Source organism: Meleagris gallopavo, chromosome 6 (genome assembly GCF_905368555.1).
Source record: "Meleagris gallopavo chromosome 6, MGAL_WU_HG_1.1, whole genome shotgun sequence".
Lineage (NCBI taxonomy): Eukaryota > Metazoa > Chordata > Aves > Galliformes > Phasianidae > Meleagris > Meleagris gallopavo.
This window is the reverse complement of record NC_139409.1, coordinates 14,166,473-14,191,614: the sequence shown is the minus strand read 5'-3', so window position 1 is coordinate 14,191,614 and position 25,142 is coordinate 14,166,473. Positions and strand designations below refer to the sequence as shown.

General features: G+C 38.6%; 1 protein-coding gene across 15 annotated transcripts in view; it reads right to left on the bottom strand.

Annotated features, from left to right (window-relative positions):
- ARHGAP12 (Rho GTPase activating protein 12) overlaps nt 1-25,142 on the bottom strand; it is a 72,080-nt gene that overhangs the window by 29,422 nt on the left and 17,516 nt on the right. For 8 of the 15 annotated variants that reach the window (XM_085227111.1, XM_085227113.1, XM_085227106.1 and 5 more), the window contains exons 3-5: nt 10,466-10,729; nt 6,373-6,513; nt 4,728-4,808 (exon numbers count right to left, since the gene is read on the bottom strand). The exons of 2 other annotated variants lie outside the window; for them this stretch is intronic. In XM_085227111.1, coding sequence (XP_085083237.1) covers nt 4,728-4,808; nt 6,373-6,513; nt 10,466-10,729 — 486 coding nt within the window. The remainder of the gene's footprint in view (nt 1-4,727; nt 4,809-6,372; nt 6,514-10,465; nt 10,730-25,142) is intronic. 5 more of the 15 variants (XM_085227115.1, XM_085227112.1, XM_085227114.1 and 2 more) reach the window with 2 other exon arrangements.

Below are 25,142 nucleotides of genomic sequence, written 5' to 3'. Positions count from 1 at the left end.
AGATACAGATACTGCTTTGGACTCTGGATTCTCCAGGCAAACTAACCATGAACTACAATGGATAGATGCTACCATTTAGAGAGAAGCAGCCAGGGTGCCAGTGATGCAGTCAGATTCCTCCTTCACATCTCTGGTGTCATGTTGAAAACTAAGGCTAGGTAAGGGCCATACAGAAGTCATTCTATGACACCACATGCCTTAGCATCACACCTTAAAAAGTTGCTATCATTTTCTTAATTCTGTAATTTCTAATAATGCAGCAGAGAACTCCAAATACGTAGACTACTGCACCTTGAAAAATGACTCCAGAACTCCAGCTTGTCCCACTCAGTTACCCCTCCCTAACACTCCCAGTTTGATCCTCATTTCACGGCCAGTTCCTCTTATCAACAAGTGAGGACAACAGCAAACTGTTCATACTCCTACTGCATACACCAAGTAACCCTGACTTCTTGTTACACTGGCTCTTAGTACAGGGTGGAGACACTGCTGATACTGATTTAGGTAGCACAGGGTTATTTTCATCGTTGAAGTCATTCAGTGCTTTCATTTGCTACTTGAAAGCTTTCTATGCCTCACAGTAAATTTTTCTAACTCTCTCAACTGGCTGAATAACTTATATTTAATTTTAACCTGAAATGGAGTATGGCTCAAGGCTCTGTCCTAGCCTAATTGTGACTGAAATAAATACAACACCTCCAAGCTATTTGTAGCAGTTGTCCTCATTCTTTGGGAGATGACACAGATCTGTCAGCTTCAAGACAGAGAACAAAGATTCCTCTTTGTTTGCGCTAATAACAGACACGGTCAAAGACAAGGAATTGGGCGGGTGAAGGGAGAAAAGGGTGGGAAGCAGCTGACAGTGAAACTTGGTAAAGATCCAATGTTAAAAGCAGGTCAGGAATTAAAACAGGAACATATAAGAATATTCTGACATCCCATTATCCTTTATCACCTTGCCTACTCCACTATATTATTTTCAGTTTTCCCAGTAAATAGTCTGAAATTATTTTCTTTTCTTTGAATGATTGCTTCACAACAAAAGGATTTCTCCAGTGCTGCAACTGTGTTTGGCTTTGAATAAACTTTTCAGTTCTGTGACTGAACTAATATCAATGCAAATGTTTTGCTATTTCTTATGAACTACATAAAATGCTTTTCTTACCTTCATAAATAGAAATAAAACATTTCTTTGCTGACTGTAAAGGACCCTGCCCCACACCTTCCTTTCTTTCCCTGGAGGATTAAGGCTCCTCATGTTCCATCTGTACAGCAGCAAAGTTTGAGGCAACAGCTGCACTGAAGGAACAGTGACTGTGCAGGGCAGGAGGCTGCTGCAGAAGACAGCTCCAATTGGAGCAGAAGTGATCCAAAACCCCTCTGGACCCACTCTACTGACTTGACTGCCCTGGATGTTCTTTGCTTCACCTTCTATCTCACTGGGTTGTTTGATTTTTGATTTGTTTGTTGTTTTTATTTATTTATTTATTTTAATACTCTGGAAGAGCAAACAATTGAATATAGCAGAATCCACAGCAGGAAAGGCAAAGTCTTCTGGAAAATGTATTACAAGTTATAAGTAAAGATTAGTATCCAGTTCAAATGATAAGTCAGCTGTCAGTGAACTTAGGGCAGAAAATAGGAAAGGTCTGGGGTGTGCATCACCTGGGTGAGGCAAGGGAAGGGACTGTCCTGCTCTGCTCAGCGCTGTGCAGCCTTACCTTGAGTGCTGTGTGTAGTTTGGCCACCACAATATCAGAAGGACTTAAAACTATTAGAAAGTAACTGTCTACAGGAGGGCTGTGAAGATATAGAACAGTGAAGAAGGCAACACGTATAACTAAGTGGCTGAGGTGCCTGGATGTGCCCTGCCCAGAGCAGAGGAGCTGAGGGGAGGCCTGATGGCGGCTGCAGCTCCTCACAGGGAGTGTAGAGGCAGCGCTGAGCTCTGCTCTGTGTGACAGCGACAGGGCCCGAGGGAACGGCATGGAGCTGTGTCAGGGGAGGGGCAGCTGGGGTCAGGGAATGGTTCTGCACCAGAGAGTGGTGGGCATGGAACAGGGTGCCCAGGGCAGTGGGCACGGCCCTGAGTGCTGGAGTTGAAGTAGCATTTGGACACTGCTCCCAGACACTGGGTTTGATAGTATGGAGTCAGGAGTTGGATTTGATGATTCTTCTTGGGTCCCTTCCAACTCATGCTACCTTATGATTCTGTGTTTTTCTGTTACACTACAAAAAGTTGGGTCACGTACATCATGAGTGTTAACAGAATTTTTCAGCAGTTGTCAAAGCTACTCCATCCAGATGTTAGTTCAGCCAGAGGCATTCCGCTATTCCTAGATGTTACATAAATGTATATGACTGGAGGCTTTTTTTTTTTTTTAAGACTGTCTGAAGTAATTTGTGTTGTGACTCACCCTCCTCCCTTAACACCATCAGATATTTGTTTTTATATACACATACAATACTGAAGCACTAATACAGAGCACGTTCACATTTACAGCCAATGCTATAAAAGCAAAACTTTTTAATGTTACAGTACTATCGCAGTACTGTATCTTGGTTCTAGTTCTAATGATGTGCAGATTACCAAGAATAATCTAAAATAAAAAAGCATTATCTTTTTTTTTTTCTTTCCTGGTTTAACAGCATCACATAACCATACTTTTCATACATTTATTTTGCAATTAATTTTGAATAAGAACACAGGATCTACATATGCCGAGGGGAAAAAAACTGATACTGAGTACTACTGTAGATTACACCTAATTTCTTTTTAAAGATCTTTTTCCAAGTAACTTAATTTTCATTTAAACAAGAGTGGCAATGCTGAAGTTTTTCTCTGGCCTTTTCTCTAAGCATTCATGAGAGTTTTCAACAGAGATAATTTTTCTTCAAAGCCATTCTGCAGTCTATGCTGTGTTTCCAGTTCATTTGTCCCAAAGCACTTTTGGAACCTGCCTCAGCAAGCTTTTCGGGAGACTGATCTTCAATCACGCCTCAACTACTCACATCGTTGTAACGTTTTCACTGTCTGTTCATCAGATACAGTTATACAGACTAGCTAAATATTTTGCTGAAATGTTTAATATATTCCACACCATTTAAAGCTAAAGGTAGGAACTTCTGTCAATACATAGGACTGTGAATTGAGAACTAAATTGCTAACTCACTTCTGTTAATCATATATTTGCTGCCACCAAAGTACTTTCAAAGATTACTCCGTAGGTATTAGTAATAGAATCTAGTCAGCTCAAGATAAATAATTTAAGGAAAGTTCCTAACAGCAATATTTGATAATTTTGATATAAACAAGAGATAAAGCAGATCAGACCACAAATTGTGAAAAACAGAGGCTAGTTTTCATTCTGTACGTGGTTACTAATAGGAGGGATCTCAGAGGCTTACACAGAACCACTAGAATATCATTACAAACACACTAAACCTCCTCTCTGTGTATTTATGTCTCACACAACAGATCTGGATTATCTTTGCAACTTTTTACAGTCGAATTAGAGCCAACTCAATGTATTTCTTGGTTCAAAGCCAACCTATTTTAGTAGAAAGCAACTTCTTCACTGTCAACTTTGTGCAGGAAGCAAAGAACAAAGCACCAAAGAAATTATTGCCCTTAATTACTTCAAACTATAAACACCTAACTATCAATCGTTTCCACCAAAACCTCTTCAAGCAGATTTTCACACTTCTACTTAATCTAATAGCTGATCAATGGCTAAGTAGCTTTTAAAAACAATAGTTACCGATTCATTATATATATTAGAAAATGTTAAATATTTAACACATCAGATCAACACTGGAGAATTCGTAAAGATAACTCAGCTCTCCAATAACACAAATTCTTCAGCTGATCTACCAAAAGAGCCAAGCATTTAGCTACATTCCAAAAGCACTATCTATTAAGGTTGCTCCTTTCTAAGTAGAAAGGACACAGGCTTTAGGGAAATAATAGCTGAGAAACACACTCTTTGAAATACTTATGCATGCAATTCTCTGAATATTTATTATGATCACCTTAATATGAAAGACTGAACAAACATCCTAACAGCCAGAAGGACACATACAAAAACATAATTATGACAAACGTTCTGAAAATGAGAATTATATGTTATTAGGTATATCCTCCGACTACCTAAATCTGTCAATTTTCCATAAAATTTTATTTTTACTCCAATATTAAGTACCAGAATATACTTCAGTTGAAATTCTTAAGGGTCATTCTCCAAGACACCTTGAACTGTTGAACCTTCTGTTTTTCACTAATTCTGGGTATAAAATCAGAATCATCAAGTGTACAAATACATGGCAAAATTAATGCTTTTTGGAGTGTACTAAGAAGAAAGTACAGTTTTTCAGGAATATTCTGTAGTTTAGAAAATTTACCTTTCTTCCCCAAAAAATGCTTTCTATTTCATGAGAATAAATCACAAATACTACTTTGCAGCCTTACATGAAAAGGTAGGTTCAGCAAAGACATCGCATCTTTTTTGATATTTGAATAGCTACATCATCTACATCATCTATTTTTATTATGTCTGTCAGTGTGCTTTTCTTCTTCATGATTTGAAATTCCACAAAAGTGACAGAAATAATGAAGTGAAACCCTTAAGTCCTCTTGTTGTGTCTAACTCCCACTAAAGGCCTCATAGAACACCTCCTAGGGAGGAGGGGAACAGTCCAAGTCAAAGTTTCTTTTTCAGGTCACTCACCTTTGGTAACTCCCATTCTGATCGGGAGCCATCAGCACTGTAGTAGTATGGTCTACCTTGTTCATCTGCATGTTTTAACCACTGTAGAAAGAAGCATGATGACAGGAAATGTAATTAGTGTGACAGTCATAACATAGCTAGACTCTGATAATTAGGATTTAAAGTGAATTTTTAATAAAGTTCCATCCACTTCAGCAGGGTGTGCTGAGTAACCTCCGTTAACTAAGTTTAGTCAGTAATGAGAACACAACAGTTTTCAGCTTCCTGCATTCAGCTCACTATCACTTTTTCCTTCTGCAACTCCTCAGGCAAAACTCCTGCAGTAACACAGATACTGAATTCCTGATGACTCACATAATCTACCACGAGATTGTGATAAACAGATATTTTGAAGATTACACATCTCACTCTTATCATAATTATGATGTCATTTTAAGGAGGTACGATCTTTACACCGGATCCGTGTAAGGATTTTATACATAAGATTACAAAACTTCAAGTAGCTCATCTAGCAACTGTTGATAATTTAAGAGATTATTAAACAACCTGAACTCTATTTTCACAGCATCAACAGGAGCATAAGTTGTAGTCTAAGATGATAATACAGGTTCTATAACCTCTAACAGCAACTCCCAGAATCAAAGAGCTAAAACCGTGGTGACTATGACTAATGGTTCAGAACAAACAGAACTGTAAAGAGCAAAGTTCTACAGGACTTTTGCACAATAACATACATGGAAAAATTCACGCCTCAGGTCAAATAGGTTTCACAAAATTATGCATCAATAAGTTGTTTTCTGTCAGTCCCAATGTATTTTTTTTTTTTTTAATGTTTGCCTATTTGCCAAAACAGAGCACGCACTATAGATTTTTAGCAGAAATAGATCTAAGAAGGACAAAAATGCATAACAGACATAAAACTCAACTATTCAAAAGCTTATTTAAAAGCACTTGGATACGTTAAGTGGAGAACAAGTGATGCTACAATAAACACTTCTTGAAAGTCAAAGAAATCAAAACAACTTCAGTGGACAAGTAGAAAAATGGACTGCTTTACAAATATAAACAAATATTGTCATTTTTTCTGCATGGGAGAAAATTCTAGGATACGTCCAGAATCATGCTAAGTTGTCAGAAGCAATTCAGTAATTAGAATAGAACATAAATCTATCGATACAGCTATGGTGTAAGTACAAAGTTTGTCTACATCTGAAAGCAGCACTAAAAACTTTTTAAAAAGGATGAAACTGAAAAGGAAGAATTTTCAGTTTGAAAGCATCCCATCTGGGAGACATCTGTAGACAAGAGCAACACTTAAAAGATAATAAGAAGAACATTATATTGGTATGAAGTTCATTCCTGAAGCACAACCAAGAGGATAGAAGGTGGGGGAAAAAAACATACACATTATGTATTCATTTAAAATAATGTGACACCAATGAAAATAAGAAAACCTCCCCTGAATGTTGAAGTACATACGTGAGAAAAAAAAAATAGTTCATTTGAGAAAGTTTCATGCATATTTAAAAACAAAGGTAGATACCACTAAGGAATGCTATTCACTTCTAGAAATGAAATCTGCATTTCTATTAGTGAATTAGCTGAAGAGATTTAGAACACGTGATGAGAAGAAGGAAAAAAGTACCTTTTCATTAGTATAGTCATTGGTATATAAGGTTTGACCATGTTCATCCAACTCTTCTGACCAACCCTTTGGAGGAGAACCGTACTGACTATCTGACTGGCTGTAACAAGAACTGTGGTCGTTTTCTTCTGATGAAAGATGCTACAAGTAGTCAGAAACATACAAGGCAGTTTTGAGAATGAAAATGCTTTAAAATCTGAAAGATCAAAGATTATTTGACTAGAAAGAGAATAGTAATAAGAGCAGGAAGTTCACATTTTTATACCTTACATGAGAAAATGAGCTCATAAATAATCAATAATTGCTAGGTAATTAAAAAAATTCAGAACACAATTTATACTTTTTCTTTACTAACTCAGATTCTGACTACTCAAATTCAAGCAGTATCATATGACAGATTCAAACCTAATTAACACTCTGAATCTGTTGCCAATGTAAACTTTATTCCCACCAATTTGTATTACTGAATGATGAAGGAAGCTAGCTTTCATTACCTCTATTGCCCCAGAACACCCACAAGACATACTACACCTTGTGTTTCTGGCATCATCCCAGCTTTCATACTTAAATTCCCTTGTTCTCTTCCCAAATAGTACACGGAAACCAAATGATCATTTAGGATAACTTGAAACTTCAGCTGAATATGTCTATGTGTATGATGCATCTTACAATGTTAGCAATTTTCAGTCTTTACCTTCCAGTGTTGGCAAGTGACAATTTAAAAGCAAGACATTTTTACCTGCTAAAGACACAGCTAACTGAGTTGTAAGATTATCTCCTGAAGAGTGAATATAACATGGAGAACAAGTTTGATGCGTGAAATTGAAGAAAGGTTTTGCACACACATCAAAACTTCTGGTAACTCACCACGTGCATGACAGAAACTCCCTAAGCTGACACAAACTGACTACTAAGCACAGCAAAATCCATAGATCACTTCTGGTCATTCATAAAGCAACACAAATTTCCCCTACAGCCTACAGAATGTGAGCATTTAAACTATGCATTAAACAATCTCATCTCTCTCATATAACACAAAAATCTGAACTGCCAATTTTTATCACCTGGGGCAAAAAGTCTTCAGTCACATTTTTACACTTGGACTTGAGACTAACGAGTTGAAAATGCTGCTACAGGCTCCTCTTGAATAATTGTTTTATAACATAGCTGCAGTGTGTACACATATTTAAGTTTACATTATATTTTAATGTTCAAATACTGATTAGAGAAATGTCAATGCACTTAAGGTAGCAGACTTTGGAAATTCTTGTTTTTTTTTAATAAGAATTACGACCAAACAAGATAACGTTTCTTCCAAATAATTCCTGATGCTGAGGAAAGCAACATTCAAATGAAAACTAAATATTCTCCTAGAAGAAAAAACAGAAACCAGCCTGTTGCTCATTAAGAATGACTTAACATGTCTGTCTGTAATATACGTGTAACAATAGTTCTGATGTTCCAAGGCTCAGCTAATCTCATCAGCACACTGTCTAGAAGTTTAACTTTGGCTGATAAACTTAAATGAAATTCCAGAGATGTTACAAAGTTTATCAAGCCAAAGTCATTTTTTAATGCATAAAAACAAATGCTGAAGTTGCTTAAATGGGAATTAAAAATAACACTGGACAAACCTTCCTCCAACACCTTTCCAGTACTAACTGCCTCTATGCTTCCTACTTCACATCTTCATGTAGCCTACATTTCTACTTAAGAGTCCCAGCCCCAATCATCTACCTCAATCAACTAAAAACATCTAAAGCAGACAGCTACGAAATCTGTCACCTCATTTTACTGTAGCTCAGCCTGGTATCTCAACCTTTACATATTTTGGTAAAAGTATTAAATGTCATAAATGAAATGCCGAACACCAATAGTGGACTGTGAAACACTCACAAATGAAGGACTGAAGAGAAGAAAAAAATGGTTTCAAAACCAACAACTAGTAACATAGCCATAGAGGATGAATTACGTAAGAATCTTGCATTATTTGACATTTTTCAACTAGACAAGTTTATATTAATCAAAACACATATCGTCCATTGACCTTACAAAAAAAGAAACGGAGATGGATAAGATTGTTTGATGGATAGAACTGGTAAAGTTATAACAGATTGGCCTTCAAACATCATAAATAAGTGAACGAACTGAGGTATCTGATATAACAGTAAAAACAAAACAGTAAAGAAGTTAAGCTTCTGAACATGCAACTATGTGGTGAAATGGTGGTACAGAGGTTTGAGTCAGAGGAATCATCTGCAGATGGTGGGGAAAAGAATTTTTGAAAGTACTTCCATGAGAAGAAGGAATAATGATGACATTAGGAAACCAGTTACACTTATTGCTAGGTGAGTTACTACTCAAAAATAAATAAATAAAAGCAGTCATTTCTTCACAGAAGAGCACTCCGGAAGAACAAAATTGTACCTAGCAAAAGAACAGCCAAGTGTGAAATTAACAGATAATTGTCAGAGACTGGCAAACTGAGTTTTGCCAGTTTACCTGTTGCAGCCACTAGCTGGTGGCGAGAAGATAAGACTCTTTAAATGCTTGCAAACACCACTGCTGCTCAGAAGGCCATTCCCAGTGGCAATGAGAGGGCTCCCTTTTCCTGTCCGTCCCATTTCTGGCACTAATGGCCCAGAGGCAGACTTCCACAACAGGACACTTAGCAATCTAAAATTTCTGAGCAGTATACAATTAAATTTTAAAACTAAACAACACAATAGCTCATGTGTGGTTCAGGTAGATTTCCTCATATCTGAAAAAGGTATATGAAAATGGAAGATTTCTTGACAAATGTTTGCTTTTTCTTTCAAGCTTGATACTGATTAATCTCAGTACTGTTTGAATACAAGAGCACTATTTTAAGCATATTTAAACAGTAATATTCATCTTCCAATTATTCCTTTTCTTTATCTGAATCATAGCAAATTGAGATAGATTAACACCACTTGTTTGGTTCTCCCTAGCAATCAGCTGCACATAACATATTAGCAACTCAAATATTATCCTTAACTATTTTTTAATGCAAATAACTTCTGTGGGAAAGTCTAACAACAGTAAACAGCTTTAGAAGGTGAAGGATTTGCATTATGTGAAAAAAATAACCTTTATAGCTGGAATATAACTAAGTCAAAAGTTCCTATAGCCTTCCCCAAGCACTTGCCACCATGAGACTCAGACACTTGTTTAGACACACCTCCCAGCACTGTTACTTATGTTCTATTCTTATCTAGGACATCCAGTTATCATTCACAGAATTAAGAAAATGATTTCCTCAAAATTCACAATTTTCCCTAACAAAGTATTACTCTTTTAATTGTCTTTTTCCCTAGTTTTTCTCTACAGATATCCAAGGCCCCACAAAGAAATCACTGACAAGTGCGTAAATTCATTTCTCCTAAGCAAACAGCTAGATAAAATGAATGGAATTGAATAAAAGCCTGCATTTCATCAGTGTTTTTGATGCTGTTGGAAAGTGCTACAAAATATCACTAAGTCTAGTTTTAGCTCCAAAACTCTCCTAGGTAGACTTACTGCCACAGGATTAACCAAGCATGAACAAATACCTGCACGTCCCTTTCCTTTGTTTTACTGTGTATTTAACTTACACTGATAACTCCCCTTATATTTGATCTCCCTTCCCTGTTTCTAGAAACTGCCTCACTTCTTCTCTTTCCCCCATTCTCTTTACCACCCCAGAGATGTGCAGAATACACTGAAAAAGAGAACATATTCCACGTCAGAAAAGCTCCAATGGTTTCCTTACTCTGTTGTCATTTAAATTGTTAGTTTCAAGTTCTCCTTTATTTTCAAAAGGAAACCTGCAACACCTGATGAGGGACTGCCAGGTACTTTCACAACTAGTACTCAGGCTCATGACCCATCTTGTACACATTTCATGTACACATTTTCATATACAAAATTGACTGAAGTCAATGGTTGATGGTTACTACATCCCATGAAGCCACATGACTGAAAAGACAAACGAAGACAGTCCTTGATACCTCAAAATTCAGAGATATCAAGTTCCATAACAAAACAGTATTCATATGCATTACAATCTCATTGTGATCTCAGAACAAACTACCTCATGATCTGCATGGCTCTGGGAATCCCCTTTATTAATGCTTGCATCTCGGGCCCAACGTGGAGGTTTCCAGGTTCGTTCCTGTGATCCTCTGTTGTAGTAATAACAGCGTCCTGTTGTATCTTTATGGGTTTCCCATTCCCCATTTATTTGGACTGGAGCACTTGTAGGTAGTGGTGGAAGTGCAGACTGAGATATTTTCAGTTCTTGTAAATTAGCATAAACTGGTGAATCAGGCCTCCCTTGGCTTGGTGGAGTAGTTGGCTATTGAGAGAAGAGATGTATTATTAAAGAGCAAATTAATTTTATAATGCTCCCTTACAAATCAGCATATATTACAAGAGTAAAATTAACCAACAAACTCCTCTTTTTTTTTTTTTTTTTGTTAATTATAAAAGCACAAAGGAAAGCCACAAGATGCCGAAAATATTAGATTTTTTCAATATTAAACAGATATTGTTGGTGATATTAACTTTATAGTTCACATTTCAGCATTTCTCCAAATGATAGTTGATAATTGCCTTGCAATGGATTTGAAATGCACTAAAATCTTCATCAGATAATTATATGATTTAAAACATCAGCTATACAGTTCAGTAGCTGTAAGTAATATGATCTTGTTTAAGACAAAACATAGTATTTCTTACATGTTACTTAATCAATTAAAGATGGTTTCCCAGTCTTTTTCCTCCCCTAATACTATATAAATGATGGTGAATATAACACAGTGCTTTTGTTTCCCAACGAGAACTAAACAGACCATTGAATTTGAAAAACAAATACAATGTTGTGATGCGGAAACTCCAGAAAACACTTGGGTGGTTTACCTGTAAGCCTTTCCAAATAAATGCTTACTTAAACTCTTTTATGTAATAACACTGTGAGCATTCTGATTACTACTCCCTTCTTACAGAAATTATGTGGATACTTATTTAAAGTGCCCAATTTTATTCATATATATGCAAATAAGGAGAACAACAATTGTCCACAAGGAAATAAAAAAATAAGGACAATTTCACTTTCATAGCTTGTGGATATGAAGACCTGTGAAAAGCATAGTTAAAAGTCTGTGGTACTTACTGAAACCATGAGTACTTTCAAATAAGCCACAGAAGTGGTTAGAAGAAAAATATACTTTTTGATGTTCGATTTCTGAAGTGCAATAGAAGCACATAAAACACACCATGCGAAGGATAAGTGTGTGTTTTCATGAGGACTGTGACCAGGAAACTGTGGAAGCAGCTTGCCATTAAGCCAAATTGAATGCCTGTTAATGCAGAGACAACTCTCTACATCACGGCATTTATTCAGACACTCTAAAGAAAGTAAAAATATCATGCAAACCATCCTCTCCCCTCCCCCTTGCTTTTAATTTAGAAGCTTTGCTGTAGGCAAGCCCTTGTGCCTCTTGCTGCATCTTTCAAAGTAAAAAATGAACATATTGCATTACATAAAAGATCGTTTACGATGTACTTTTAAACATTACAATCTTAGACTGCTAATCATGGCCACATCTAATCATAAATTATTGGGGTTTGCTCAGACAAGACAGGATATTGTACCACACAATCAGATATCAACTGCTTGCACCACAGCTGGAACCAAATATGGGCAATATCCACAACCAGAAAGGGAAACAGCTAGAGAGGAACTTAATGAGATTAAAACAAGCACAGACCTGTTTTGTGAATCTTTAAAAGTGAAAAGACAACTTACTGGATACAGCAAGTACAGTGTGTTCAACGGGAAAATACAGCAAACCTGGGGGAAAAGGGCATCTGCAGCACTTGCAAAATCAGCTGAAAACAATTAGCATCTCCTCCATCAATTCAAAGGAAAAAAAAACTACTACAAAACTTTATGAAAACACTACTTTTCTACTACCCAAGTCTCTCCTTTTAGAGGGGCGGGGAGGAAGGGTGGAACAGCTGGATTTGGTAAAGTACTGTTTCTTGAGGACATTAATAGCATAAGGAGCACTGCCATAAATGTTCTCAGAAACGTCCCTCGACTCCACTGAACGCCGAGAGCGCCTGTTGTCAGCTTCCATGCAGACAGCCCCCAAGCTGCAGCAGGTCCTCTCACTCCAAACTGTCCTTCCTCCTATGTCCTGGCATGCCCGGGGAACGAGGTGCCCCATCCCATGTAACTCACTGCCAGCCTGTGCAAAGAGCACTAGCAGCAGCCCCAGGTGGCAGCACAAGAGCTCCAGGCACTGCCTCCCCTCCAGGCAGCAGTCCCTCAAAGTGCCCTGCCTGCTGTCGCACAGGCCTCAGCCTTGCACAGCAGTCCTCAATTTTTGCTTCCACAAAAGACCAGAACTAATTTCGGCACTGTAACTAGAAAAGCTCTGGAGCTGGATGAAGCTGCAGAACCCATGTCACATTAGAATGATATTGGAAACTCAAGGCCAATGTACTGCCATGCAGCTCAAGCAATACATGAGTTACACTTCATACACTAATGTGTGATGAAATTGTAATGTGTGTTTTTCTTCTGACTGCTTAATACTTCTAAACTAAAATTTCTGGTTTACAAGTGGAGAAGTCAGAATTTCCGCCCAGAACAGCAAACAAGGCAGCTAAGAGCTCTGCCAGCCAGTCACCTTCGCTCTCTCCTGAGAGACCTTTTTGGTAGAATTACAAGATTTAAGAGACGCCCTTTAAGTTATTGTTTTCAGCAAAGCATGAAAAATGCAAACTCATAAATCTACTTTCAGCAGCTTAGCTTTAAGTGTATCCATGGGGATCCAACATTCTTATCAGGAACTGCTCTGAACAACCACACGGCACGCAGCAGCACTTCCCCATACCTCTGGTCACGCAGTGAGGTGTGCTGCTGCCTGCAGTGCTGAGTTCCACAGCACCCAACATTACCAATGTTAATTTTATCTGTTTAAAATTTGTTTATTAATAAAGCAACTTATAAAAGCCCCATGAAGCAACCTCTGTGCACTGCCCTGGGGATGCCAGCAGGAAGGCCTGTCCCTTCCCAGGCAGCTCCCACCAGGTGGCCCTGCCGAGCTCCCAGGCCTCCCCACACCCTTGCCATTGTGATGAAGGTGACTGCTTCTAGTTCAAGTCTGCTCTGGAAAAACTGCCACTAGTTTAAAGTCAAAAAGCATATTAAAATAATTTAACTGTGTTCCTTTCATTTACTAAGCTCATTGCTAATGTGCAAATAGGAGTAAATAAAGCATTACCTAAATCAAAATCGTTTATAACAATTTCCATGGCTGTTTTCCCAAATGCAGATAAATACAGGTTTGCTAAACACCAAACATTTCTGTAAGTACACATGGGCTTCCAGTTAGAACTTCCCTCTCTACCTCTTTTTTTGCCCTACAGATCTTCCAATGCTCACACAGGCAGAATTAAATCTACTGAAAGCGACTACTTGTTCTTGCAACTCTGATAGTGAGAAAATATGTAAAACACGTCCTTCAGCATGCACACGCACGTACACAGAAAGTGCATTTCAAGCTTCATCTGCCTCTTGGTATGATTTCAAGCTTCTTCCTGCTACTTTCTCTGACTGAAAGCAGTGAAGAACTCCTGCTAGGTAGAGAGTGAGAAGGAAAAATGAGAAAGGAGAAGTACTTCTGCAGTGTCACAATGAGCGAAAATCACACAGCCCTGTAAGCACAAAGTCAGCCTTATGAATATAAAGGACCTCCCCTTACCTCAGTAATGCTCAACAGTTTAATACATTTGAGGACTGCTGTATTTAACTCAGTTAAGCTGCAGTGTCAGCAAACAAACTCCTTGCAAACTGATAATGAAGACTTACACACTGGAAGAAGTTTCCAGGATCAACTCAAAACGTTCTTCAAAAACAGACAGAATGTGTGGTTTTTCTGGAACTTAGCTATTACACTGGCACAGTAGGAAGCAAACACATGCCTTTAAATAAAACAACTTGTTAATCATTCATTGCATGAATGAGCAGTCAACATTTTCAAATGCCAGATATGCTATCAGGCCTCTGAACACACACTTGAACTCAGTGCAGTGGAAAGCAATCTAACTATACTTCACGAGGTACTTTTTCATTATCAAAATGCATAGAAGCTTCTCAAAGAATACCCTGAGTTTTAAAGTCACTTTAAACAAATGGCTTTCTTCAGACAGCAGTATTTGTTCAAGCATCCAGTATTAAAGCAAACAAACAAAGAGGTTCAATGCACTGCAGCAGCCTAAGACTGCAGTTCTAGTAAAAGCAAGGACAAAAGATCTCTTCCGATCCGCTAAAAATATGTTGTTGGTTTTGGTGTTGTTTGTTTTAAAAGCAATGAGAACATACTGTATCAAGGACACAAGTAATTCAGAGATGAAAAAATATGCTGAATCTGACAGTCACACAAATCCAGCACTCAAATTTTACAGCACTCAAATCCAATACAACAGCTTTTAGTGCATAACTGCTTCCAGAACAAATCATAAATGATTTTCCCTCCATTACAAATGATTGCTTTGTCCTGCTTCTGTTCACGGCTTTTCTGAACGTTATAACCTTGAAATTAAGGGCCTCCATTTCAGTAACAGCATTCAGATCGCTAAAATTCACTGTTAATGAGACAAAAAAGGTCAGGTAAACTTTATCATGATGCACTAGATTACACTCAGCAGATCACCCATACTTGTATGTAAGGTCAGCAGAAGGAAAATGAAGAATCCCAGTTCCCCCAACAACCAAGCTTCTTGCCAAGGAATTGCCACTGATTGCCACTGTCCTTTCAGCAAGGCCTGAGACTTCAATACCAGCTTCATTCCACAAGAATGATATCAAAGTAATCTCAGAACCTCTACATTTTCATTTTCAAGAAGTGACAGCTTCAATTGGAATCATCAGCTTATCTCCTCCTTCCTCTTCCTGCTCAAGGCCTGGGTTTCTACAAACATGCTCAGGATTTTACTTTCTAACATGTTTAGGCACATCCAAAACTTCTTACATTCTTGGGTGTTACATGAGAGAGTTTTTCGACAAGTTCCGACTTCACAGGTAAAGATAAACTCATTTAAATAGCAAAGTTAAAACGGGAACGCAAACAATTCTGTGTGCGCTGACTTTCCCTGGCCAGATACTGAACTATGTAGTGCCTTAGACTGTAAGCCTATGATATGCATTGAAAGAAAAATTATTACAGGCCTGTTAATACCTGATCATGGATTTACAGCCAGACACAGTAGTGTAAATATTATTTAACAGTACTAAATTTCGTCCATTGATTTATCATTATAAAGTGATAAAAAAATAAAGGATTTAGTGAAGCAATACAGAATTAAAAACATCCTGTAAAAAAACCTCAAATATATTTGGTAATTAAAGGCCGTTCAATAATTAATAAAATAGTTCAATGTTTAAAGCGTCACACTCACATTGCAAGTGCCCCAAGCACTCTCAAGAAAGTCATTTTTATAAATGGCTGGCCAGTAGCTTCACATCAAATTGATAATAAAAAGAAAGCATGTAATTTATTTTTCCTAATTACATTTTTATCAACTTTTGTATTTTAATACAAACATCTATATCTGAAACTAGGTTATGAAATAAAGCATTGTGTTCTGCCAAAAATATTTTGCTATTTAAGCCATTTGAAAGATATGTTTCTCCCAAAGTTGCTAAAAATATAATTTATCCAGTGATAACATAATTCCTTTCAGCAAAAATTCCAACGTTCTGAGAACAGTAGTAAATAGAAAATAGAATTTTATACATATACATATTTCACACTTGATGGGGATTATTTATGCATTAATATCAAAATACATGCACCCCCTTCACTTGGTAGCCTAAAATAACTTTTTTTTCTTCCCCTCATTAAATTGTACAGCAAAAGCACTGCAGTGCAGGCAGGCAGGAGGCCCATTCCCAGCACACTCACACCCCGCTGGGAGCAGAAGCACAGAGCCTCTGCAGCAGGGCAGCTCTGGCATGACTCGGGCTGCTCCCAGTCCATCCGTCATCATTGACTGATCAAAGAAAACTGATGGAAAACCAGCCCCCCTCCCCCTTTACATTGTACAGATTTATCATTCGCATTTCTATAGCGTTCATGTGTTCCTCACTGAGACGGGCATATGTAAGCTTATGAATTCCGTAGCAAGAAAAGACAGTATATAATTGACCAAAGGACTGCGACAGTGATGTCAAATATTTTATAAAAAAACGGAAATAGGATTTTACAATGGGATCCTTTGTACAATAGGGACAAAGATGACAGTGTTTACCGTACTTGTTCTCTGCAACTTGCACAATCTAGCTTGTCCCTTTTATAAAAAAGCTTTTGTCCCAGGCTACTGCAAAGCTGCTTCTCCTATAGTAGGAAATTTAAATACCATACGAAACACTTTACTTCACACATGCTTGCAGAGAAAGTTAACACCAATTAGGCTAGAGCTGGGAAATGTAAAGTTACAGAGTCAGCTAGTAACTCTCCTTCTAATTGGCAGGGGTGGTGGGGAAGTCTTTTTCTTTTTCTTTTTCTTTTTCTTTCTTTTTTTTTTTTATTCTGTTCATCCACCACAACAAACTATCAAAAGACAAAATGTAATATCTGTAACATAATTCAGAAATTCAGCGTCTTCAACAACCTGGACACGTCATGCAGCAGTAACTTTACATGTTTATTTTTCTTCCAAGTTTCATAAAAGTGATAAAGTTGGTTCTATAAGAAGGATGTTTCAACAACTCTAGCAGAAAGACAAAATACTTTCTGTTGTAGTTTCACTGCTGCCAATTCTTGATCTCTGGGGAACCTAAAGTGCATGGCTGAAAGCTGGTTTGTGAAGAACAAAGCTGTTGGGAACCATTTGTGATGTCTCCTGAGGACCACTTTCTATGAAATCAAATCACACAGAGAACCCCACAGAAACCCAAATCCAGCGGAACACTGGCATGTACCATGCTGACAGCTACTGCTTTTTCAACTGGGGAGGATCACAAGAGCTCACGTTTAGAAGTGCTACAGCAAAGCAATTGATACAGTAGAACAATCTCTAAACAATGGGTTCAGGAGTACCGGAAAGTTCTCCTTCCTTTCACATGTCATTTACTATTTTGCTTAATGAATTTAATGTATAGCCCTATTTCTTACTTGCTTTATAGAGGTCAAAGTTTACCGATTATCAACTTCCCTGGACTTCTTCTCTTTGCCACTGTTGCAATACCACAGCAACTCTAAAGAGTTACCTCATATGAAATATAAATGGGGTCAGGAATGGTGTTACTTGAACTCATGGTAGCTTAATTGTAAAAAAAAAAAAAAAAAAAAAAAAAAAGATCCCATTAGTTTACATCACTTTATATTGAGTAGCAGTATTTCCTACACCTTACATTTTTCAGAAGCACAGATCCCATAGCATGCAAGCGTACTTTTGAGGGTTCTGTGCTTACACAAGGCAGCATAAGGCTGCTCACCCATAGGAAGGGCAGATGGGAAAGCAAACATCACCTCTAGTAAGGTGCCCGAGGTGCTGAAGTTGTATTAGTGGGCATGCTCAGAAAGCCAGAAAGATCACCCAAGTATCACTTGACAAACATACAGTGAAATCCAACACCAGGCAGAATACCAAAGAACAGACTTTTTGTTCAAATGAACCATATCTTACTATTTTTAAGAGAAAGAAAAAGCCAGAGGCATTAAAACTTTCTTAAATATATTTCTTGATGGCTTGGTTATCAACTTTAATGAACAATCTGCAAGACACTGTTCTAGAACGTAACAGTCATCAAATCTGTGTTCTTCAAAAAGAGTATTCATTTCCAAAGGCTTTACAAGAAAATGCAGAACTCCCACACAATTTATTTACAGCTGTTGGCCTTTTACACTGCTTTTGCAGCAGATTTCACTTGTGTGAAACTACTTCAGAGAATGTTGCTTGTAGCAGCAAATTCTGCAAGCACTTGTTAAGCCAATATTCCTTTGTTAGGTGCTGGAATAATTTCAAAATATCTTGTTGAGCTTATGAACTGCAGCAGCTATAAGTTTCTAAATAACATACACAGCTGCAGGACACCACCAGTATTCAAACATCACGAAAAATGCTGCAGTATCAGTACATTAGTGGTACAAAGAAAGCAAAACCCCATTAGAAACACAGCTAACCAGACTAGAAAGCAAACAGTACAGTATGAAATCAGACACTAGGATAAATCCATTGGCTTACCTTCCTAATACATTAACAAGAGTATATTCTGTTGGGTAAGCAGCAGGCTTGATCCCTTCCTGAACAAGCAGGCAGCTGCCCCCTGCACGGCTTCACACAGCTGCTGTTCCCAGCTCCCCAGCAGGCAGGTGACTTGGGCAGGGTCCCACTTGGGAAGGAATGGAGGAAGTCACTTCAAAAAACAGCTACTGGGAGTACTTGCATTAACTTCCATTAATAGTTACATCAAAAACTTGAGGGACAAGTTTGAGTACTGCACAATTTGTTAGCTGAGAGCAATGCCCAAGCAGCATGCTCTGAGTGTTTTGCAGGACTATCCAATTTCAGATGTATGGTGACACACCACGTTTTACATGCTGCCATGCTAGGTCTGTATCCTAACCTAAACATCAAGTTTCACACTCAAAGTCTGGAAAAGTTAAAATGAATCCTCTTCATCAAGTAATTAAGCCATAGTTTAACATAAAACAGAGCCACAGTATGGAGGTGGGAATCCTAGGATACAACTGTTCTCAAGTCTGTACACTGTATATGCAAAGTCCTGACTGCTTCCACGCTTCCATTTACAAGCAAATTTTTCAGCTGGCCTTTTAAACTCATCAGAACATCCACTACCAGAAAAAAATTGTTTTCTGCCCTTTTTTCCTTTTTAAAAACTGGGGTTTTTTTGTTCATCTTAACAGAAAGGGAAGCCACAAGAAGAGTAATTTGCTGTTTTAAATGAGCGAGTTACCCTAACTCCCCATGCACGCACAAGAAGAATTTCCTTTGTGCATAAAGGCAGAAGCCACGCTGACACTTCTGCTTATACCGAGAGCTCAGCAAATACTTTTGCTAATTCAGTTTGTGCCACCAGATTAACACAGTTCACAGCTCAGAGGGCTCAGCCAACATTTTAAAGTTTAGAAAACAAGAAAAAAAAAACAATTAATTTATAATCAGAAAATAAAAGACAAACAGTAAATAAGGTTCCAGAAAGAGCCAGGCAGGCTGGCTGGCTCACAGCTACCAGGCACGAGCCCCTCCCAGCCCAGGAGCCAATGCCCACATGCCCCAGCAAGATGGGGGCAGGAACCAGCCTGGCAAATGGCTGCCCCTCCGCTGATTGCTCCCTGCCCAAAGAAATGGGTACAGGGTAGCTGAAGGAGTTGCTGAAGGGCTGGTTGGATGGGGCCCTGGGCAGCCTGAGCTGCTGGGTAGGAACCAGCGTATGGCATGGGGACGGAACCGATGGTTTTTAAGGTCCCTTCCAATGCAAACCATTGATCCCTTATTTTTAGCTCTGAAGAACCAAGCTGCTCAGATTTCAGACAAATAACGATGTCTGCTCAGTCAGCCACACCAACCCCACAATGGCTCCTGTTCTGCTCACCAATGTAATGAAAAAAAAATAGTAAGATGGTAGCAAAACAAATCAAACAGGAAAATAAACACAACACTGTACTTTGGAATTGATAAGCAGGTTCTTTTAGAGATCAGCCATGGACAAAGCCATTTCTGTGCTCAAAGATCACAAAATCACTACAATCACATATATTAGAATGTTTTTTAGCATAGAATTTAAGTCACCTATAGTGATATCCCGTAATATGCCAAACAACTGGAAGCTCAAGGTACTCATAACTACAAATTATCACATCACAGCCATCAGATACAGAAGTAGTAAGACAATCTCCAGATACAATTAGAAAAAAATTCTTAGAGGTTAGATGGCCAAACCACCCATTTCAGGAACAGGAGCCTCCCTGAGACCTGCAGGATCTCATTTCCCCTCTGCTGACTCTCACAGCTGCAGTGCTGACAGGAAGCTTCAAATGGCTGTTCTTCCTCAAGATGTTACAAAACACAACTTGTTTCATCATTTGCTTATTTGTAATACAAATAGAGGTCTTGCAAACAAAATGAACTTGGGGCTTTTAGAGTGCAGGGGAGTCTAGACTTAAATATTTATCTTTTCAGAAGCAGTTAGTCATTTTTCTAGTTCCTATATAATTTTAGTGTATTCATCACGATAAACTAGTTTGAAAATTGTATACTACAATAATCAAGAAAGAATCACAAAACATAAAGCCTGTAGTATGTCTACAGCATCCTAACTACAAGAACTGATGAGGGGACAAGGCAAAACCACATAGTCTAGACACTTGTTAAAAATAAAAAGGCATACGCTGAAATACTCAAAGAATAACATCTGTTTACTCTGCTAACCTTAACATTCAGCTAAACTTCATGACCAAAACAGACCGCTGAAAATAGTATGCCAGTATGACGATTGTTGAATGTGCCACACGGTTTGGTGGTCAAGCACCACAAGAATCAAGACATTAGAAGCCTGCTCCACAAAAATGCTAGTTGCCTTTACAAAAATGAAGTGCTCTGAGAATTGGCATTTCATTGAGTTCTCAGTAATCAAATCAAAATGCTGATTTTCTACTCCTCAGATCTACTGTAACAGGAAGGAGCTCTGCTTCGCTATTTCCAACTGCATGCTAGAAAGAAAACTGAAACGGAAGTTCAAAAGCACGATGTCAGCTAAGTTTCTCATAGCATCCCACTTTATACTCTTTTTTTTTTAAGTACCATCTTAAAGGGTATATGAAGGCGAAAATAGATTAGATGTACAACTAACAGTCAACAAAAATATTCTGTTTCGCTGTGACTATCTGTACAACGTTAGTGTACACAAATCAGACTACAATGTTAATACAAGCATTACTGACTGCTATCTTTGAGTTATTTAATAATTTAAAGAAAATAAAAAACCCTAAGGTTTTTATTTCCTATACTGAACCTTCGCATTTAAAGGCTCAGAGCTATCTATTCAACAACTGCTGCATTTGCTACAGAAGCAAACCATTGGGTATCAACACCCAAAAGTAGAATAATATTTTTGAAATTTGTATCTTTCTGTGCTGATTTCATTTCCTCATAAGAGTATCAGCAACTATTCATAGTTAAATGTTTTACCAAATCCCCTTGTCAGCAGGTCCTTCTCAAGCACAGCTTTCATACAATGAAACATCTCTTAAGAAATCAGTAACAGACAGATAGCCTGCCAGAAATAGTAAAGCAAAGGAAAAAAGTTAAAAACCCACAGCTATTTTGATATTTCTAGTAAAAGCCCCATCTCCAAAGTCCTGCTGTGCCAGCTGGATCTGCCCAGAAAGGGTCTGTTATTGATGCATGGATCAGAAAGATGGCACTTTGTCCTCCCACTTCTGCTGCTGCATTCACACTGGGGAACCGCACTGCAGGATTCTGATTGTAAAACTCTCTCAATGTCTGGCTCCACAAGCTAAATAAAATTCAAATTCAAGATATAAATGGGTTAATGCAGCTGTAAATGAAGCAGCTCTTGCAATAAAAATAGGAAGCTTCATTCCTTGCCACACTTCTGACCACAACACAAGAGTCACGGCGCATATATCCAGAACTAAGCTGGCAAGTGCGGGGAAAAACGTGGCCTTTCCAGTCCTGCCATGATTACAAGCAATCGATTTCACAAATTATTAAAAGAAACAAAATAAACTAACATAATTAAATTGGCTGTCTGACGTAACAGTTTTTCCACTGTTGACAACTAGAACAAAAAACTGATCCTAATCTCTAAATGTCAGAGATCCATTCTGATCAATCAGTAAGAAGAAGCCAGGATTGAACTGCCACCAAACCTAAAAATGAATGCTGTCTCTACAGCAAAAGGCAGAGCAGAGGTAAAAGACAAAGACAGATCAAGACAAGTGGCACGAGCCCTCTCCGAAACTGCTGACGTTGGGAGTGGAAGAGGCCACACCAGAGCCAGGCACTTTGCACCCCAGCTTACAGAGAACTGCCCTAAATACTGGGGGTGGGAGGGAGCACCACTGAAAATAAAATTCCCAAATTTCATCTTCTGATGAATCGTGTCAAAATTAAGAGAGTGCTTTAAAATGAACTAATTATGTTTTTGCTACCAAGAAGCTATCCTATGTATTACATTATAAATTATATAGATAGATTTTTAGTAACTTGTATCTTTTCCTAATAAAAGTCCCATCAGCATTTTGTATACCAAGAGTACGAGAAATGCATTTCATGCATTAAGTGAGGGAGTTCCAAAAATGCTGTCAGAAGTCATCAAGTGGCATGTTGTTGCTATTTCACATTACTAAAACATTCCAGACTTTTTTTTTTAAACTGTACCACACAATAATGCAAACCTATTAGCACTGCATTATGGCTGAGATAGCAAGAATTTGCTAACAGTTTCATGCTGATTAAGCAACAGGCCGCAAACGTAGCCCTCCCCCAGGTGAGCAAATGGCAGCCCTGTGCTTAGCAGTGGCATCAGCAGAATGCTCCCATTGAAAGTGTGAAGGTAGCAGAGCACTGTGGCATAGTTTGCCAAGCTACAAGGAAAAATGCTGCTAAGGAAGGCATGCAGTCCAATCCATACACACCACAGAGCTCAGAACGTCAGCTTTCAAGAGAAGTTGTACAGAAAGCAGCTGGCCAGTTGCAGAGAACAGGTTAAATGAAGGCTGAACTTTCTGGGAGTCTCCAGGAAAAACAGGCAGCAATGTAAGGGGCACAGTTGTTCTCTCCTACATTCTTCAGTGTATTTAAAACTCTTGAATGTAAAACTATTGTATGTAAGTTTTCACAATAGCACCTTGCCATTGATTTCAGCACTGTTTTCTTGAGACGTTTTCAGTATTTCCATGGAACTCCCCTCGAAAGGCAAACTCCAGCAGCAGCAGGCACTGCAGGAGGCCACAGCTCCCTCTGGGTACAAGGGGTGTGCAAAAGTAGCAGTGGTGCTGTGTGCTGGTGAGCCAGAATGCTTCCAGAACTGCTGTCATTCCATAATGCTCGGCTTGCTGGTCAGTCACATTCAGTACAACAGCTGTATTGGAATACATGGCTTACTGGAAAACGTTAAAAACCTGAGCATGCTTTAGGTCAGCACTGCCCCAAAGTCTGTCATCTTCATAAGAGCAACTGAATATATACGGTGGTCAGCCGCGTATGTTAAGGATTCTTAATGAGATCCAATCACCAAGATCTAATTGCAGTTCAATCACTGGCAACAACCAAATCCAGCACGATGACAGCACAGCAGTCCTAAAAAAAGCTGCAGGCTGTTCTGTTGATCCTGGGGTACCTCTCAGCCTCCGCTCCTCCTGCATTTCTCTGTGCTACAAGAGTCAGAGGAAGGCTTTATAGACTGCTCATCACTGCCAAGAACATCCTTCACACTGGCCTATCAACTCATCTAGGAGTGAAAGTAATATTACCTGCTGCCTTCAGCCAAGGCAGCACAGAGGCTTTGGCCCCTCTGGCAAAATAATCTTGGAGCCGCAATGTTGCAAATAGCAATTGAAAAAACATACACAACACATTCTCATCTCTACTGGAAAGCACACCTTTATTGAGAAGATTAATACAACTAGTTACTATCAGGAGACTTCTCTACTTGAGAAGATTTGGGAACATGAAGTTGCTGGACATGTTTGTGACTGCCTGTTTCCATCAGCTTCTCCCCCCACATACACCTTCTGCCAAGAACCAGTGAAGTACACAGCTGATATTTACACACTTCATTTTTCACGTGTGTAAATGGTATTTCAACAACAGTTTAATTTGTCATGTCATCATAAATATCAATTTAAAATTAGATGATGAGCTCCCCTTTAAACACATCGTATTTCTGTATTTTAACATCAAAATTAATTTTTATTAGCAGGTCCCACCCAACAGCAAACAGGTTGGACTCGGTCTTTAAGCACCACTTGCTTTATGCCAGTCCCTGTCCCAAATCATCCTTTACCAAGCATGCATTCTTACACAACAATCTCTCACATTTTTACTGGGTAACACTGAGTGCAATTAGTGGGTTCCGTGACAGACAGCCAAATTTTAGATGGTACAAGACAGAAAACACCATGCAACTAAGAGCAGAGATTAACTTTCAAAGGAGCTTAGCACTGAATGTCATTTGTCATCTGTGGTGCCTTGGAGCACTTAAGAGTGGAACACCTATCAGCCTGCCTGAAGCAAACTTTAAGGCAGAAAAGCAAACGATGGCAAGAATGTTTGGCATTGAAACAAGTTTTAGATGGGTTTTCTGCTTAAAACCCTCCCTGACCAGGAAGGATACTTCTCATTTTGACGTGTGCAGAAATGAAGTTCTCAATAAACCATAAAAACCCCACATGTATCAGCACACTCATCAGGAAGAAGGGGGAAGGAAGGAAAACTATGAATGAAGAGCTGATTTAAGGCAAAGTGCCACAACCCTCCTAAATCCAGCAGGCGCTGCCTACGCAGCATATTTGCTCCAGCACACAACTGAAACTGCAGTTTTGTTCGGGCTGCTGGAACCCCCCCTCAAACTCATTTATTTGAGAGGCTCAAGACAAAGAACATCTGCTGTTACAGCAGGCAGAACTTTTTTTCAGTTTATGAGGTAGGAAGGCAAATCTCATGACAGACATGACATGCGCACAACATTTCATGTCAAGATTTCA